This window comes from Hemitrygon akajei, chromosome 4 (assembly GCF_048418815.1).
Source record: "Hemitrygon akajei chromosome 4, sHemAka1.3, whole genome shotgun sequence".
NCBI lineage: Eukaryota > Metazoa > Chordata > Chondrichthyes > Myliobatiformes > Dasyatidae > Hemitrygon > Hemitrygon akajei.
In genome coordinates this window covers 908,705-923,870 of record NC_133127.1, presented here as the reverse complement: position 1 = coordinate 923,870, position 15,166 = coordinate 908,705, and the positions used below count along the sequence as shown (strand labels likewise).

General features: G+C 45.1%; 1 protein-coding gene across 7 annotated transcripts in view; it reads right to left on the bottom strand.

Moving 5' to 3' along the window:
• Positions 1-286: 286 nt before the first annotated feature.
• rtkna (rhotekin a) overlaps positions 287-15,166 on the bottom strand; it is a 184,570-nt gene continuing 169,690 nt past the window's right edge. For 3 of the 7 annotated variants that reach the window (XM_073041968.1, XM_073041963.1, XM_073041969.1), the window contains one exon: positions 288-2,317. In XM_073041968.1, the coding sequence (XP_072898069.1) occupies positions 1,806-2,317 (512 nt within the window). In that variant the 3' untranslated portion in view covers positions 288-1,805. Of the gene's footprint in view, positions 2,318-15,166 lie in introns of all 7 variants that reach the window. The other 4 variants (XM_073041965.1, XM_073041966.1, XM_073041964.1 and 1 more) reach the window with 3 other exon arrangements.

Below are 15,166 nucleotides of genomic sequence, written 5' to 3'. Positions count from 1 at the left end.
CCACTGACACCTACACAGAAACCCCCACTCACCCTCTGAATGACCTACACAGAAACCCCCCCATACCCACTGACACCTACACAGAAACTCCCCATACCCACTGACACCTACACAGAAACCCCCCACACCCACTGACAACTACACAGAAACTCCCCATACCCACTGACACCTACACAGAAACCCCCCACACCCACTGACACCTACACAGAAATCCCCATTTACCCTCTGAATGACCTACACAGAAACCCCCCACACCCACTGACACCTACACAGAAACCCCCCACACCCACTGACACCTACACAGAAATCCCCATTTACCCTCTGAATGACCTACACAGAAACCCCCCACACCCACTGACACCTACACAGAAACCCCCCATACTCATTGACACCTACACAGAAACCCCCACTCACCCTCTGAATGACCTACACAGAAACTCCCCAGACCCACTGACACCTACACAGAAACTCCCCACACCCACTGACACCTACACAGAAACCCCCACTCACCCTCTGAATGACCTACACAGAAACCCCCCAAACCCACTGACACCTACACAGAAACTCCCCACACCCACTGAACCACGTATACAGAAATTCCTGCTCCAATGAAACCCCCAAAGCTCCTATAGAGTAAAACTCACAGTCCCACCAAAGCTCCTGTCCCACCACCCCGTACCTTCCACAGCAAGAAAGAAATCACATTCTTAAAGAAGGAATCAGTTTGCTGCAGCAGACAAGATGAAGGAGAGTCCTAAGAGATTCCACAAATATGTTCAGAGCAAATGGATTGCAAGGGACTAAATTGTTCCTCTGGAATGTCAGAATGATAATAAGACCATAAGATATAGGAGCAGAATTAGACCATTTGGTCCATCAAGTCTGCTCCACCATTTCATCATGGCTGATCCATTTTTCCTCTCAACCCCAATCTCCTTCCTTCCCTTGCCCATATCCCTTCATGCCCTGACCAATCAAGAATTTATCAACCTCTGCCTTATATATAACGCGCTGGCGAGTTACATATACATTAAGACTTGGCAGCCACAGCTGTTGCTGGCAAGGAAATTCCAGGAGGGATATAATGTGAGGAGACCCCAGAGTGGTTCTTGGGCCTCTTTCTTTCTGTTCACATCCATGTCCTGCAGAGGAAACAAGGTGAGAACTTGCCAAGTTTGCTCCAATATGAAAACAGGTAGAAGGGCCTGGAGTGATGAGAACATGCAGAGTTGGAGGTCAGATCAGGTAACAGGTACTAGATGAAAATAGACAAATATTTGAAAGATGGAGAAGCTGGCACAGAGGAGGAGTCATAGATCATTCATGCTGGGGACACATGAGATGGCCAGTGCTAGAATCTAGATCCACACACTGCCGGAGGATCTCAGCAGGTCAAGCAACATCTGTGGGGGTGGATTGGAAATGTCAATGTTTCAGGAAAAAGAGCTGCATCAGAACTGAGAAGGGAGATTTCTGGTATAAAGTGGGCAGGGAGATGTGCTGAGTAGGGATTCTGCAGTGACTGAAGGAGTACAGGGGGCTGAAAAAAAGACAACTAGGTGGGAGAAAGGAGCAGGTCTGCAGTTGGAGGATAGTGACAGGTGAATGATGAGGCTGGCATGAGGCCAAGTGACCCAACACTTCTCCAATTCTTAGTCTCCTTTCTCTCCCCTTTCAGTCCACATAGGCCTTCTCCCTCAACCCTGGCCCACCAGAGTTTCACGCTCATGGGAGCTGTGCTGCGGCGACGTAGAGTGGAGTTGCCACAATATCCTTTACAAGGTACACCTCTGCTGATTTCCTGGTTACACCTGTGTCTGCTGTCGTGTACTGGTGGGCAGGCTACAACTCTGTTCCTCAGAAGCTGGTGGTGAGAAGAGCTTTATCTCAGTTTCAGGGTTGTAGTCTGCACTGCAGGTCTGTGTGGAGCTTGTCGATAGCATTATGGAGCGTTTGTTTGATAAAGCTTCTGCCCTTTGGGCTTGGCACTTCAAGCTCATAAGTTTGGCATCCAAGGATCGAGTTCGTGGCCTTGTGAAGTGACTCTCTCCAGCATAGAGATCCTGGGAATTCCAGTCCTTATCTGTAGGCTGGAGTTCAAATGCATGGCGTTGTATCCAGTCCGTGCAGAGACCATCTCTCTCTGAAACCACACCACCACTCAGCAAGGGCACAGTGCTTTTACACACTCGCTTCTGAGAGTTTTCAAAAAGTGCGTACCAGGGGGGCAAGGTTCCATCTCTGTAGCAAGCGTCTGTCTGAATGTGACTGCTCAGCATGTCCACAGCAGGGTCGATGTCGTCTGCAGAGTCAATAACTGGAATTGGAAGGGAGAATGTCCAATTACACACAATAATAAAGGATCTGACTGTCCAGCTCAGTGTGGAAAGTCACAGACATTCAGAGTTCAGGAGGTGGCCAATTATAGACCTGAGGAACATGCCTCAAAAGCTGATCATTCCTGGCACTACCCTTGATCTCACCCTACTGCCCCCAAAATAATTTATCCCATTGTCACAAAACAGGCCCTTTTGCCTACAACTAAACGTCTCCTAGCCCCGTTCATTGGGTAGAGGGCTGCTACCTCTCCATCCCTGAACAAGCCACAGGTCCCTCAGACATGTGGTCCAGGACATCGCTCTGCCCAGCAAACTGCCCTGATCCACACACATGTACCCTCTCACTGCCTCACACAGCTGTGAGACCTGGGAGCAGAGCCCTCACCCTCTCTATGGTACCTTGTGCACAGAAGTCTCAGTTCCCTCCAACAACATCTACTTTATTGTTGATCACAAACTGGAATCAGAGCAATAGATTCTGGAAAGGAGTAATAATTACAGGTTTGTTCTGGTGGGAGATATTCATTTTCCAAATATTGACTGGCATCTCCCTAGAGTGAGGGGTTTAGATGGGGTGGAGTTTGTTAGGTGTGTTCAGGAAGGTTTCTTGACACAATATGTAGATAAGCCTACAAGAAAAGAGGCTGTACTTGATCTGGTATTGGGAAATGAATCTGGTCAGGTGTCAGGTCTCAGTGAGAGAGCATTTTGGAGATAGTGATCACAATTCTACCTCTTTACCATAGCATTGATGAGGGTTAAGAACAGACAAGTTAAGGAAACATTTAATTGGAGTAAGGGGAAATATGAGGATATCAGGCAGGAATTTGGAAGCAAAAATTGGAAGCAGATGTTCTCAGGGAAACATACAGAAGAAATGTGGCAAATGTTCAGGGGATATTTGTGTGGGGTTCTGAGTATGTATGTTTCAATGAGACATGGAAAGGATGGTAGGGTACAAGATCCATGGTGTACAAAGGCTGTTGTAAATCTAGTCAAAAGAAAAGAAGAGCTCACGAAAGGTTCAATAAACTAATAATAGGAATCTATAAGATTATAAAGCCAGCAGGAAGGAGCATAAGAATGAAATTAGGAAAACCAGAAGGGGTCATGAGAAGGCCCTGGGAAAGGAATGGAGGGTTATGGGCTGAGTGCGGGCCAATGGGACTAGATGAGTGTAAGCGTCGGCACAGACTAGAAGGGCCAAGACGGTCTGTTTCCGTGCTGTAATTGTTATATGGTTATATGGCGGACAGGATTAAGGAAAACCCCAAGGCATTCTACAAGTAGGTGAAGAGCAAGAGGATAAGACATGCGAGAAAAGGACCAATCAAGTGTGACAGTGGAAACGTGTGTATGAAACCAGAGGAAATAGTGGAGGTACTTAATGAATACTTTGCTTCATTCACTACAGAAAAGGATCTTGGCAATTGTAGAAATGACTTGAAGTGGACTGAAAAGCTTGAGCATGTAGATATTCAGGAAGAGGATGTGCTGGAGCTTTTGGAAAGCATCAATTTGGATAAGTCACTGGGACCGGACGGGATGCACCCCAGGCTACTGTGGGAGGCGAGGGAGGAGACTGCTGAGCCTCTGGCAATGACCTTTGCATCATCAATGAGGATGGGAGAGGTTCCAGAGGATTGGAGGGTTATAGATGTTGTTCTCTTCTACAAGAAAGGGAGTAGGGATAGCCCAGGAAATTATAGGCCAGTGAGTCTTACTTCAGTGGTTGGTAAGTTGATGGAGCAGATCCTGAGAGAGAGGATTTATGAACTTTGGAGAGGCATAATATAATTAGGAATAGTCAGCATGGCTTTGTCAAAGGCAGGTCATGCCTTATGAGCCTGATTGAATTTTTTGAGGATGTGACTAAACACATTTATGATGGTAGAGCAGGACGTGTAGTGTATATAGATTTCAGCAAGGCATTTGATAAGGTACCCCATGTAAGGCTTATTGAGAAATTAAGAAGGCATGGGATCCAAGGGGACATTGCTTTGTGGATCCAGAACTGGCTTGCCCACAGAAGGCAAAGAGTGGTTGTAGACGGGTTATATTCTGCATGGAGGTCAGTCACCAGTGGTGTGCCTCCGGGATCTGTTCTGGGACCCTTACTCTTCGTGATTTTTATAACTGACCTGGATGAGGAAGTGGAGGGATGGGTTAGTAAATTTGCTGATGACACAAAGGTTGGGTGTGTTGTGGATAGTAGTGCGAAGGGCTGTCAGAGGTTACAGTGGGACACTGATAGGATGCAAAACTGGGCTGAGAAGTGGTGGATGGAGTTCAACCCAGGTAAGTGTGAGGTGGTTCATTTTGGTAGATCAAATATGATGGCAGAATATATATAGCATTAATGCTAAGACTCTTGGCAGTGTGGAGGTTCAGAGGGATCTTGGAGTCTGAGTCCATTGGACACTCAAAGCTGCTGCACAGTTTGACTCGGTGGTTTACTGTGCATTGGCCTTCATCAATCATTGGATTGAGTTTAGGAGTTGAGAGGTACTGTTGCAGCTATATAGGAGTACTCACTTGGAGTACTGTGCTCAGTTCTGGTCGCCTCACTACAGGAAGGAAGTGGAAACCATTGAAAGGGTGCAGAGGAGATTTACAAGGATGTTGCCTGGATTGGGGAGCATGCCTTATGAGAATAGGTTGAGTGAATTTGTTCTTTTCTCCTCAGAGTGATGGAGGATGAGAGGTGACCTGATAGAGGTGTACAAGATAATGGGAGGCATTGATTGTATGGATAGTCAGAGGCTTTTTCCCAGGGCTGGAATGGCTAGCACGAGAGGGCATAGTTTTAAGGTGCTTGAAAGTAGGCACACAGGAGATGTCGGGGTAAGTTTTTTATGCAGAGAGTGGTGAGTGCATGGAATGGGCTGCCTGCAATGGTGGTGGAGCTGGAAACAATAGAGTCTTTTAAGAGACTCCTGGATGGCTACATTGAGCTTAGAAAAATAGAAGGCAATGGGTAAAGCCTAGTTAGTTCTAAGATAAGGACATGTTTGGCACAGCTTTGTGGGCCGAAGGGCCTGTATTGTGCTGTAGGTTTTCTATGTTTCTGACAGTGGGTTAAACAGCCACAGGGTTGCACTGTAGCATAGAGTTAGTGCGGTGCTATTACAACTCAGGAGTGGATTTCAGAGTTCAACTCCGGTATCCCTGAAAGAGTTTGACATTATCCCCATGGTAGGCATAATGTCTCTTCCAGGTGCTCCGGCTTCCTCCCAAAGCCCAAAGAACTGATTAATTTCAGAGATCAATTTCATTGTAAATTGAGCCGATGAGGTTAACGTTAAATTGGTGGGTTGCTGCACCATGCAGATCATTGGTCCAGAAGGGCCTGTTTGAGCTTCAAAAAATAATGAATAAGGCAAAAAGGCACAGTTATCAAGGGAGGGTGTAGGGATACAGGGGATGAGGACAGGCATTTACAGATATGAGGTGGGGCATAAGGGATGAGATCAGGGGTACACAGAGATGAGGGATGAGGACAGGCATTTACAGAGATCAGGAGGAGCACAGGAGATGAGGACAGTGGTTTACAGAGATGTGGAGGGGTGCAGGGCATTGGGACATGGGATAGAGTTGAGAAGGGGTGCAGGGGATTAGGACAGGAGTTTACAGAGATATCTGTGCAGGGAGTAGGGGATGAGGACAGTGATTTACAGAGATGTGGAGGGGTGCAGGGCATTGGGACATGGGATAGAGTTGAGAAGGGGTGCAGGGGATTAGGACAGGAGTTTACAGAGGTATCTGTGCAGGGAGTAGGGGATGAGGACAGGTTTGCAGAGATGTGGAGGGTGTAGGGGATGAGGATGGAAGTTTAGAAAGACATGGAGGGTGTAGTGGATTGGGGCAGGGGTTTACAGATATGTGGAAGGTGTAATGGATTGGGGCAGGGGTTTTACAGGTATATGGAAGGTGTAGGAGGAAGGTACAACGACAGTGAGGTCTGTAGATACCAACGGACGGGTTACAGATATAGGGAGTACTGTAGGTACCAGCTGATGGGGTACAGGTAGAGGGAGTAGTGTAGGAATAAGCGGATGGGGTACAGATATAGGAAGTAGTGTAGCTTCCAGTGGACAGGGTACAGATACAGGGAGTAGTGTAGGTTCCAGTGGACAGGATACAGGGAGTAGTGTAGGTTCCAGTGGACAGGATACAGATACAGGGAGTAGTGTAGGTTCCAGTGGACAGGATACAGATACAGGGAGTAGTGTAGGTTCCAGTGGACAGGATACAGATACAGGGAGTAGTGTAGGTTCCAGTGGACAGGATACAGATACAGGGAGTAGTGTAGGTTCCAGTGGACAGGATACAGATACAGGGAGTAGTGTAGGTTCCAGTGGACAGGATACAGGGAGTAGTGTAGGTTCCAGTGGACAGGATACAGATACAGGGAGTAGTGTAGGTTCCAGTGGACAGGATACAGGGAGTAGTGTAGGTTCCAGTGGACAGGATACAGATACAGGGAGTAGTGTAGGTTCCAGTGGACAGGATACAGGGAGTAGTGTAGGTTCCAGTGGACAGGATACAGATACAGGGAGTAGTGTAGGTTCCAGTGGACAGGATACAGATACAGGGAGTAGTGTAGGTTCCAGTGGACAGGATACAGATACAGGGAGTAGTGTAGGTTCCAGTGGACAGGGTACAGATACAGGGAGTAGTGTAGGTTCCAATGGACAGGGTACAGATACAGGAAGTAGTGTAGGTTCCAGTGGACAGGATACAGGGAGTAGTGTAGGTTCCAGTGGACAGGATACAGATACAGGGAGTAGTGTAGGTTCCAGTGGACAGGATACAGATACAGGGAGTAGTGTAGGTTCCAGTGGACAGGATACAGGGAGTAGTGTAGGTTCCAATGGACAGGGTACAGATACAGGGAGTAGTGTAGGTTCCAGTGGACAGGGTACAGATACAGGGAGTAGTGTAGGTTCCAGTGGACAGGATACAGGGAGTAGTGTAGGTTCCAGTGGACAGGATACAGATACAGGGAGTAGTGTAGGTACCAGTGGATGGCGTATAGATAGATAGATAGATAGATAGATACTTTATTCATCCCCATGGGGAAATTCAACTTTTTTCCAATGTCCCATACACTTGTTGTAGCAAAACTAATTACATACAATGTCGCTGAAACTGCTTCTCTGTCTCTGGATGGTGCTATGTAGAGGATGATCAGGGTTTTCCATAATTGACCGTAGCCTACTCAGCGCCCTTCGCTCAGCTACCGATGTTAAACTCTCCAGTACTTTGCCCACGACAGAGCCCGCCTTCCTTACCAGCTTATTAAAACGTGAGGCGTCCCTCTTCTTAATGCTTCCTCCCCAACACGCCACCACAAAGAAGAGGGCGCTCTCCACAACTGACCTATAGAACATCTTCAGCATCTCACTACAGACATTGAATGAATTGAATAGGTATAGGGAGTAGTGTAGGTAGCAACAGACATCTGTAATTTTCAAGTATTTTGTGAGCATTCCAAGATCTGGTAATTCTTGGCAGATCAGTCCCCTTGAAACTCTTGAAAATCCCATATACTGCTGCAGTCTTCTACAGTGAAGACTAACGTATAATAATTACTCAGTTTGTCTGCCACTTTCTTGTCCCCCGTTACTACCTCTTCAGCATCATTTTCCAATTATTCATGGTATTGATCGTGTGGATAGCCATCGGCTTTTTCCCAGGGCTGAAATAGCTAAGACAAGGGGGCATAGTTTTAAGGTGCTTGGAAATAGGTACATCCGAGGGGATGTCAGGGGTAAGAGAGTGGTGGGTGCATGGAATACACTGCCAGCAAAGGTGATAGAGGCAGATACAATAGGGTCTTTTAAGAGCCTTTTAGGTAGATACATGGAGCTTAGAAAAATAGACAGCTCTGCGGTAGGGAAATTCTAGGCAATCTCTAGAGTAGGTTACATAGTCAGCACAATATTTTGGGCCGAAGGGCCTGTAATGTGCTGTAGATTTCTATGTTCTATGTTAAATTTATTATCAAAGTACATATATGTCACCTTATACAAGACTGTGATTCACTTCCTTGAAAGTGTACTCAATAAATCTATAATAGAATAATGGCCATAATAGAATCAATAAAAGACTGTACAAACTGGACATTCAAAATAATGTGCCAAAGATAACAAAGTGCAAATACATAAATGAGCAAATAAATAAATGCACCAACAATAAATATGAAGGAAATGAGATGAAAGTGATTCCATTGGTTGTAGGAACCATTCAATGACAGGGCAAGTGAAGTTATGCCCAGTGGTTCGAGAGCTTGATGGTTGAGGGGTAATACATATTTCTGAACCATGTGGTATGAGTCCTAAGTCTCCTAATGGCAGCAGTGAGAAAAGAGCATGACCCGTGTGGTGGGGCTCCCTGATGATGGATGCTGCTGTCTTGTGACAATGCTCTGTGTATATATGCTCAATAGTTGGAAGGGCTTTACCCCTGATGGTCTGGGCCATATCCACTATTTTCTGTAGGATTTTCCATTCAAGGGTATTGGTGTTTCCATACCATGCTGTGTGGTAGATGGTCAATGTACACTGTACCACACATCCATGCTCTCGCCTCTATTTTACTCTTTATATATCTGAAAAACCTTTTGCATTCTCTTTGATATTAATAATGAGAGAAATAGAAAGAGACCCTTCAGCCCATCCAGTCTGTGTCAAACCATTTAACCTGTCTATTCCCATCAACCTGCATCTGGATCATAGCATTCCATACCCCTCCCATCCACATACCTATCCAAACTTCCCAAAAATATTGAAATCAAAATTGGATCACTTGCACTGGCAGCTTGTTCCACACTCTCACCACTCTCTGCATGAAGCTTCCCCTTATGTACCCCTTAAACATTTCACCTTTCACCCTTAACCCATGACCTCTATGCAAAGTCTCACCCAACCTCAGTGGAGAAAGCCTGTTGAACTTACCCTATCTCTCCACCTCATAATTTTGTTTACCTCTATCAAATTTCCCCTTAATCTTCTATGTTCTAAGGAATAAAGTTCTAATCTATTGAATCTTTCCTTATAACTCAGGTCTTCCAGACCTGGCAACATTCTTGTCAATTTTCTTTGTATTCTTTCAGTCTTACTTACACCTTTCTGTAGGTTGTTGACCAAATCAGCACACCACAGTCCAAATTAGGCCTCACCAATGTCTGACACAACATTAACATAACATCCCATCTCCAGTACTCTATACATTGATTTATGAAGGCTAACGTGTCAAAAGCTGTTTTTACGACCCTACCAACCTGTGACACCATTTCCAATGAATTATGGAAGTGGCTGGTCCTACTGATGCCTGCTTTGTTTTGTGCACTTTATGCAGTCCTGAGTAGGTCTGTAGTCTAGTGTAGTTGTTTTTTTACATAGTTCAGTCTAGTTTTTGTACTGTGTCATGTAACACAATGGTCCTCAAAAACATTGTCTCATCAAAAACATTGTACATAGCAGTTATGGTCGAAATGACAATAAAAGTGACTTGACTCGACTTGATATTCAAAACATCGCTCCTGTCTCCATTTTTAGTCCATTTTTCACCGAGTCTACATCCCGCTGCAAGCCATGATAGTCTTCTTTGTTGTCCACTACACTCCCAATTTTGGTGACATCCAGAAATCTGCTGATCCAGTTAACCACATTATCATCCACATATCGATATAGATAACAAACAACAGACCCAGCATGAATCCTTGCAGCTCTCTATTTGTCACAGGCATTGCTGCTCTGTCGCCATCCATTCTGGTGTCTCTTCCAATAAACTTTGGCCAGCTCCTCTCTCATGACTTTATAATCCCTTTTACTCCACTGTAATGCTGATAGATTTCACTTTAGCTTTTCCCTCTCAAATTTCAGGGTGAATTCTGTCACGTTATGATCACTGACTCCCGAGGGATCCTTTACCTTAAGCTCCCTAACCAAATCCAGTTCATTACACATCATCTGATCGAGAATAGTTGACCTCCTAGTGGGCTCAAACAGAAGCAGCTCTAAAAAGTTATTTATCTCATGGGCATTTAAAAAATTCTTTCTTGAGATCCAAAATCAGTACCACTTAATTTGCCCAATCTACCTGGATATTTAAATCCCCATGAATATGGTAACATTGCCCTTTTGACATGCATTTTCTATTCCTTATTGTAATTTGTATCCCACTTCTGGCTACTGTTCAGAGGCCTGTATATAACTTGCATCGGGGTTTTACCCTTGCAGTTCTTTAACTCCACCCACAATGATTCTATGTCTTCTGATATAATGTCACCTTTTTATAATGATTTGATTTAATTTTTTACCAACTAAAGCCACACCAACCCCACTGCTTACCTGCTTGTTCTTTTGATATGATGTCTGTCCTTGAATGTTAAGTTCCCATCTATGATCTTCTATCAGCCATACCACAGTGATGTCCACAACATCATACCTGCCAATATCTATGCTATAAGATTACATACCCAATTTCACATACTGTGAGGATTTAAACACCTTCAGTACTGAATTCATCACACTTTTCAATTCTGACTCCCTGTTAAGCTGTAACCCATCCCACTGGGTGCAATTTTGCACTTTCATCTGCCTGTCATTCCTGACAGTCTCACGACACACAGCATCTACATGTATATCAACTGCTCCATTCTCAGCCCTATCATTCAGTTTCCAAATACCTTAAACTCTCCCCGACACTTCAGCAAACCTATCCACAGGATATTGGTCATCTCAGGTTCAGGTGTAAATCACCCCCTTTGTATGTGTCATTCCATCCCCAGAAGACATCCGAATGATACAGAAATCTGAAACCTTATCCCTGCACCAGATCCACAGACTATGTATTATTCTGTCAATCATCCTATTCTTAACCTCACTGGTGTATGGCAGAGGCTGCAATCCAGAGATTACTACCATAAAACAAAGGAACAGAAGTAGGCCATTTGGCCTGTCAAGTCTGCACCTCCGTTCAATCATGGCTAATCCTTTTTCTCCCCCTCCTCAGCCTTTGTTCCATAACCTTTAACGTCATGGCCAATCAAGAACCTCTCAATCTCTGCCTTAAATACACCTAAAGACCTGGCCTCCAAAGTCACATTCCACAAATTCACCACTCTTTGGCTTAAGAAATTCCTTCACATCTCTGTTGTAAATAGACGCCCCTCTATCCTGAGGCTTTGCCCTCTTGTCCTAAACTCCTCCACCATGGGAAACATCCTTTCCACATCTACTCTGTCTAGGCCTTTCAACATTCAAAAGGTTTCAATGAGATCTCCACACTCATTCTTCTAAATTCCAGCATTGACCCAGAGCCATCAAACGTTCATATGGTAAACTTTCATTCTGCAATCATCCTTGTGAACCTCCTCTGAACTCTCTCCAATGCCAGCAAATCTTTTTTTTAGATATGGACCCCAGAACTGTTTACAATACTCAAGGTGAGGCATCACCAGTGCTGTATAAAAACTCAGCATCACATCCATGCTCTTGTATACTAGACCTCTTGAAATGAATGCTTGCATGCCATTTGCCATCCTCATCACCAACTCAACTTGCAAGTTAGCATTTAGGGTGTTCTCCACATGGATCCCAAGTACCTTTGCATCTCAGATTTTTGGATTTTATCCACATTTGGAAAAATAACCCATTCCTCCACTTCCTCGTTCAGGTCATTTATAAAAATCACGAAGAGAAGGGGTCCCAGTATAGAACCACTGGTCACCAACCTCTATGCAGAATATGACCCATCTACAAAAACTCTTTGCCTTCTGTGGGAAAGCCAACTCTGGATCCACAAAGCAATGTCCCCTTGGATCCCATGCCTCCTTACTTTCTCAATAAGCCTTGCATGGGGTACCCTGTCAAATGCCTTGCTGAAATCCATATACACTACATCAACTGCTCTACTTTCATCAATGTATTTAGTTATATCTTCAAAAAATTAAATCAGGCGAGTAAGGTATGACCTGCCTTTGACAAAGCCATGCTGACTATTCCTAATCATATTATTTCTCTCCAAATGTTCATAAACCCTCCTCTCAGGATCTTTTCCATCAACTTACCAATCACTGAAGTAAGACTCATTGGTCTATAATTTCCTGGAATATCTCTACTCCCTTTCTTGAATAAGGGAACAACATCAGCAACCCTCCAACCCTCCGGAACCTCTCCTGTCTCCGTTGATGATGCAAAGAACATTGCCAGAGGCTCAGCAAACTCCTCCCTCACCTCCCACAGTAGCCTGGGGTACATCTTGTCTGGTCTCAGACTCTTATCCAACTTGATGCTTTCCAAAAGCTCCAGCACATCCTCCTTCTTAATGTCTATATACTCAAGTTTTTCAATCTGCTGTAAGTCATCCCTATAATCGCCAAGATCCTTTTCAGTAATGAATACTGAAGCAAAGTATTCATTAAGTACCTTTGTTATCTCCTCCAGTTCCATACGCACTTTTCCACTGTCACACTTGATTGGTCCTATTCTCTCACATCTTATCCTCTTGCTCTTCACATACTTGTAGAATGCCTTGGGGTTTTCTTTCATTCTGCTAGCCAAGGCCTTCTCATCGCCCCTTCTGGCTCTTCTAATTTCATTCTTAAGCTTCTTCCTGCTAGCCTTATAATCTTCTAGATCTCTATCATTACCTAGTTTTTTTAACCTTTCGAAAGCTTTTCTTTTCTTTTTGACAAGATAAACAACAGCCTTTGTACACTACTGTACCTGGACTCTACCATCCTTTCTGTCTCTTTGGAACGTACCTCTGCAGAATATCACACAAATGTCCCTTGAACATTTGCCAAAAATTTCTGCCATACATTGCCCTGAGAACATCTGTTCTTAATTTACGCTTCTAAGTTCCTGACTGATAGCTTCATATTTCCCCTTACTCCAATTAAACACTTTCCTAACTTGTCTATTCCTATCCCTCTCCAATGCTATTGTAAAGGAGATAAAATTGTGATCGCTATCTCCAAAATGCTCTTCCACTGAGAGATCTGACACCTGACCACGTTCATTTCCCAATACCAGATCAAGTACAGCTTCTCCTCTTGTAGGCTTATCTACATATTGTGTCAAGAAGCCTTCCTGTTGATGTCCCTGTTACTATTGGGTGGTCTATAAAAAACACCCAGTAGAGTTATTGACCCCTTCCTGTGTCTAACATCCACCCATAGAGGCTCAGTAGACAATCCCTCCATCACTTCCTCATTTTCTGCAGCCATCACACTATCTCTGATCAGCAGTGACATGCCCCCACCTCTTTTGCCTCCCTCCCTGTCCTTTCTGCAACATCTGAAGTCTGGCACTCTAAGTAACCATTCCTGCCCCTGAGCCATCCAAGTCTCTGCAATGGCCACAACATCACAGCTCCAAGCACTGATCCCCCTCTAAGCTCATCTGCTTTCTTCATGATGCTTCTTGCATCAAAATAGAAGCATCTCAAACCATCAGTCTGAGCATATCCCTTCTCTATCACCTGCCTATTCTTCCTCTTGCACTGTCTCCAAGCTTTCTCTATTTGTGAGCCAATCATCCCTTCCTCTGTCTCTTCAGTTTAGCTCCCACCCCCAGCAATTCTAGTTTAGACTCTCCCCAATAGCCTTAGCAAACCTCCCTGCCAGGATATTGGTCACCTCGAATTCACTTGCAACCCATCCTTTTTACACAGGTCACGGCTGCCCCAAAAGAGTTCCCAATGATCCAGAAATCTAAATCCCTGCCCCCTGCTCCAATCCCTTAGTCACGCATTTATCCTCCACCTCACTCTATTCCTATACTCACTGACGCATGGCACAGGCAGTAATCCCGAGATTACTACCTTTGAGTTCCTGATTCTCAACTTCCTCCCTAACTCCCTGTAGCCTGTTTTCAGGACCTTCTCCCTTTTTCTACCTATGGCATTGGTACCAATATGTACCACGACCTCTGGCTGTTCTCCTTCCCACTTCAGGATATTGTGGACGTGATCAGAAACATCCCGGAACCTGGCACCTGGGAGGCAAACTACCATCGTGTTTCTTTCCTGCATCCACAGATTCACCTGTCTGACCCCCTAATTATAGAGTCCTCTATCACTGCTGCCATCTTCTTACTTTCCCTACCCTTCTGAGCCACAGGGCCAGACTCTGTGCCAGAGGGACGGCCATTGTGTCTTCCCCCAGGTAGGCTGTCCCCCCCAACAGTGCTCAAACAGGAGTACTTACTGTTAAGGGGGACAGCCACTGGGGTACTCCCTAGTATCTGACTCTTGCCCTTCCCTCTCCTGACTGTTACCCACTTATCTGTCTCCCAAGACCCTGGTGTGACTACTTGCCTATAGCTCCTATCACCTCCTCACTCTCTGACCAGACGACGGTCATCGAACTGCATCTCCAGCTCCCTAACCCAGTCCCTAAGGAGCTGCAGCTTGATGCACCTGGTGCAGATGTGGCCGTCCGGGAGGCTGGGAGTCTGACACCCAGTACAGAACACCAGCCTCACAGACCTACTTCCTGTTTCTATTCTTCACAGGTAACTGACCTGAAGCCCAGTTGAGCCAAAGCCCTCCTACTCTGACAACCTCTACTAAGATACCCGCTCTATAATGCTGTCTCCTTTAAAACTTTTCTCGCTGGTCTAACTCGTTAACGTCCACGCACTTGCACAGTCATGCCTCGATCAAACTGCTGAAGAAAAAACTGTCTCCTCTTAAACTCTTTGCGCCGGTCTAACTTGCCGACGTCCACAAGCTTGCACAGTTGTGCCTTGATCTGGTCCAGGTGACTTATGTATTCTTGGGTCATTCAGCTTTTTGAGCACCTCCTCTCTTGT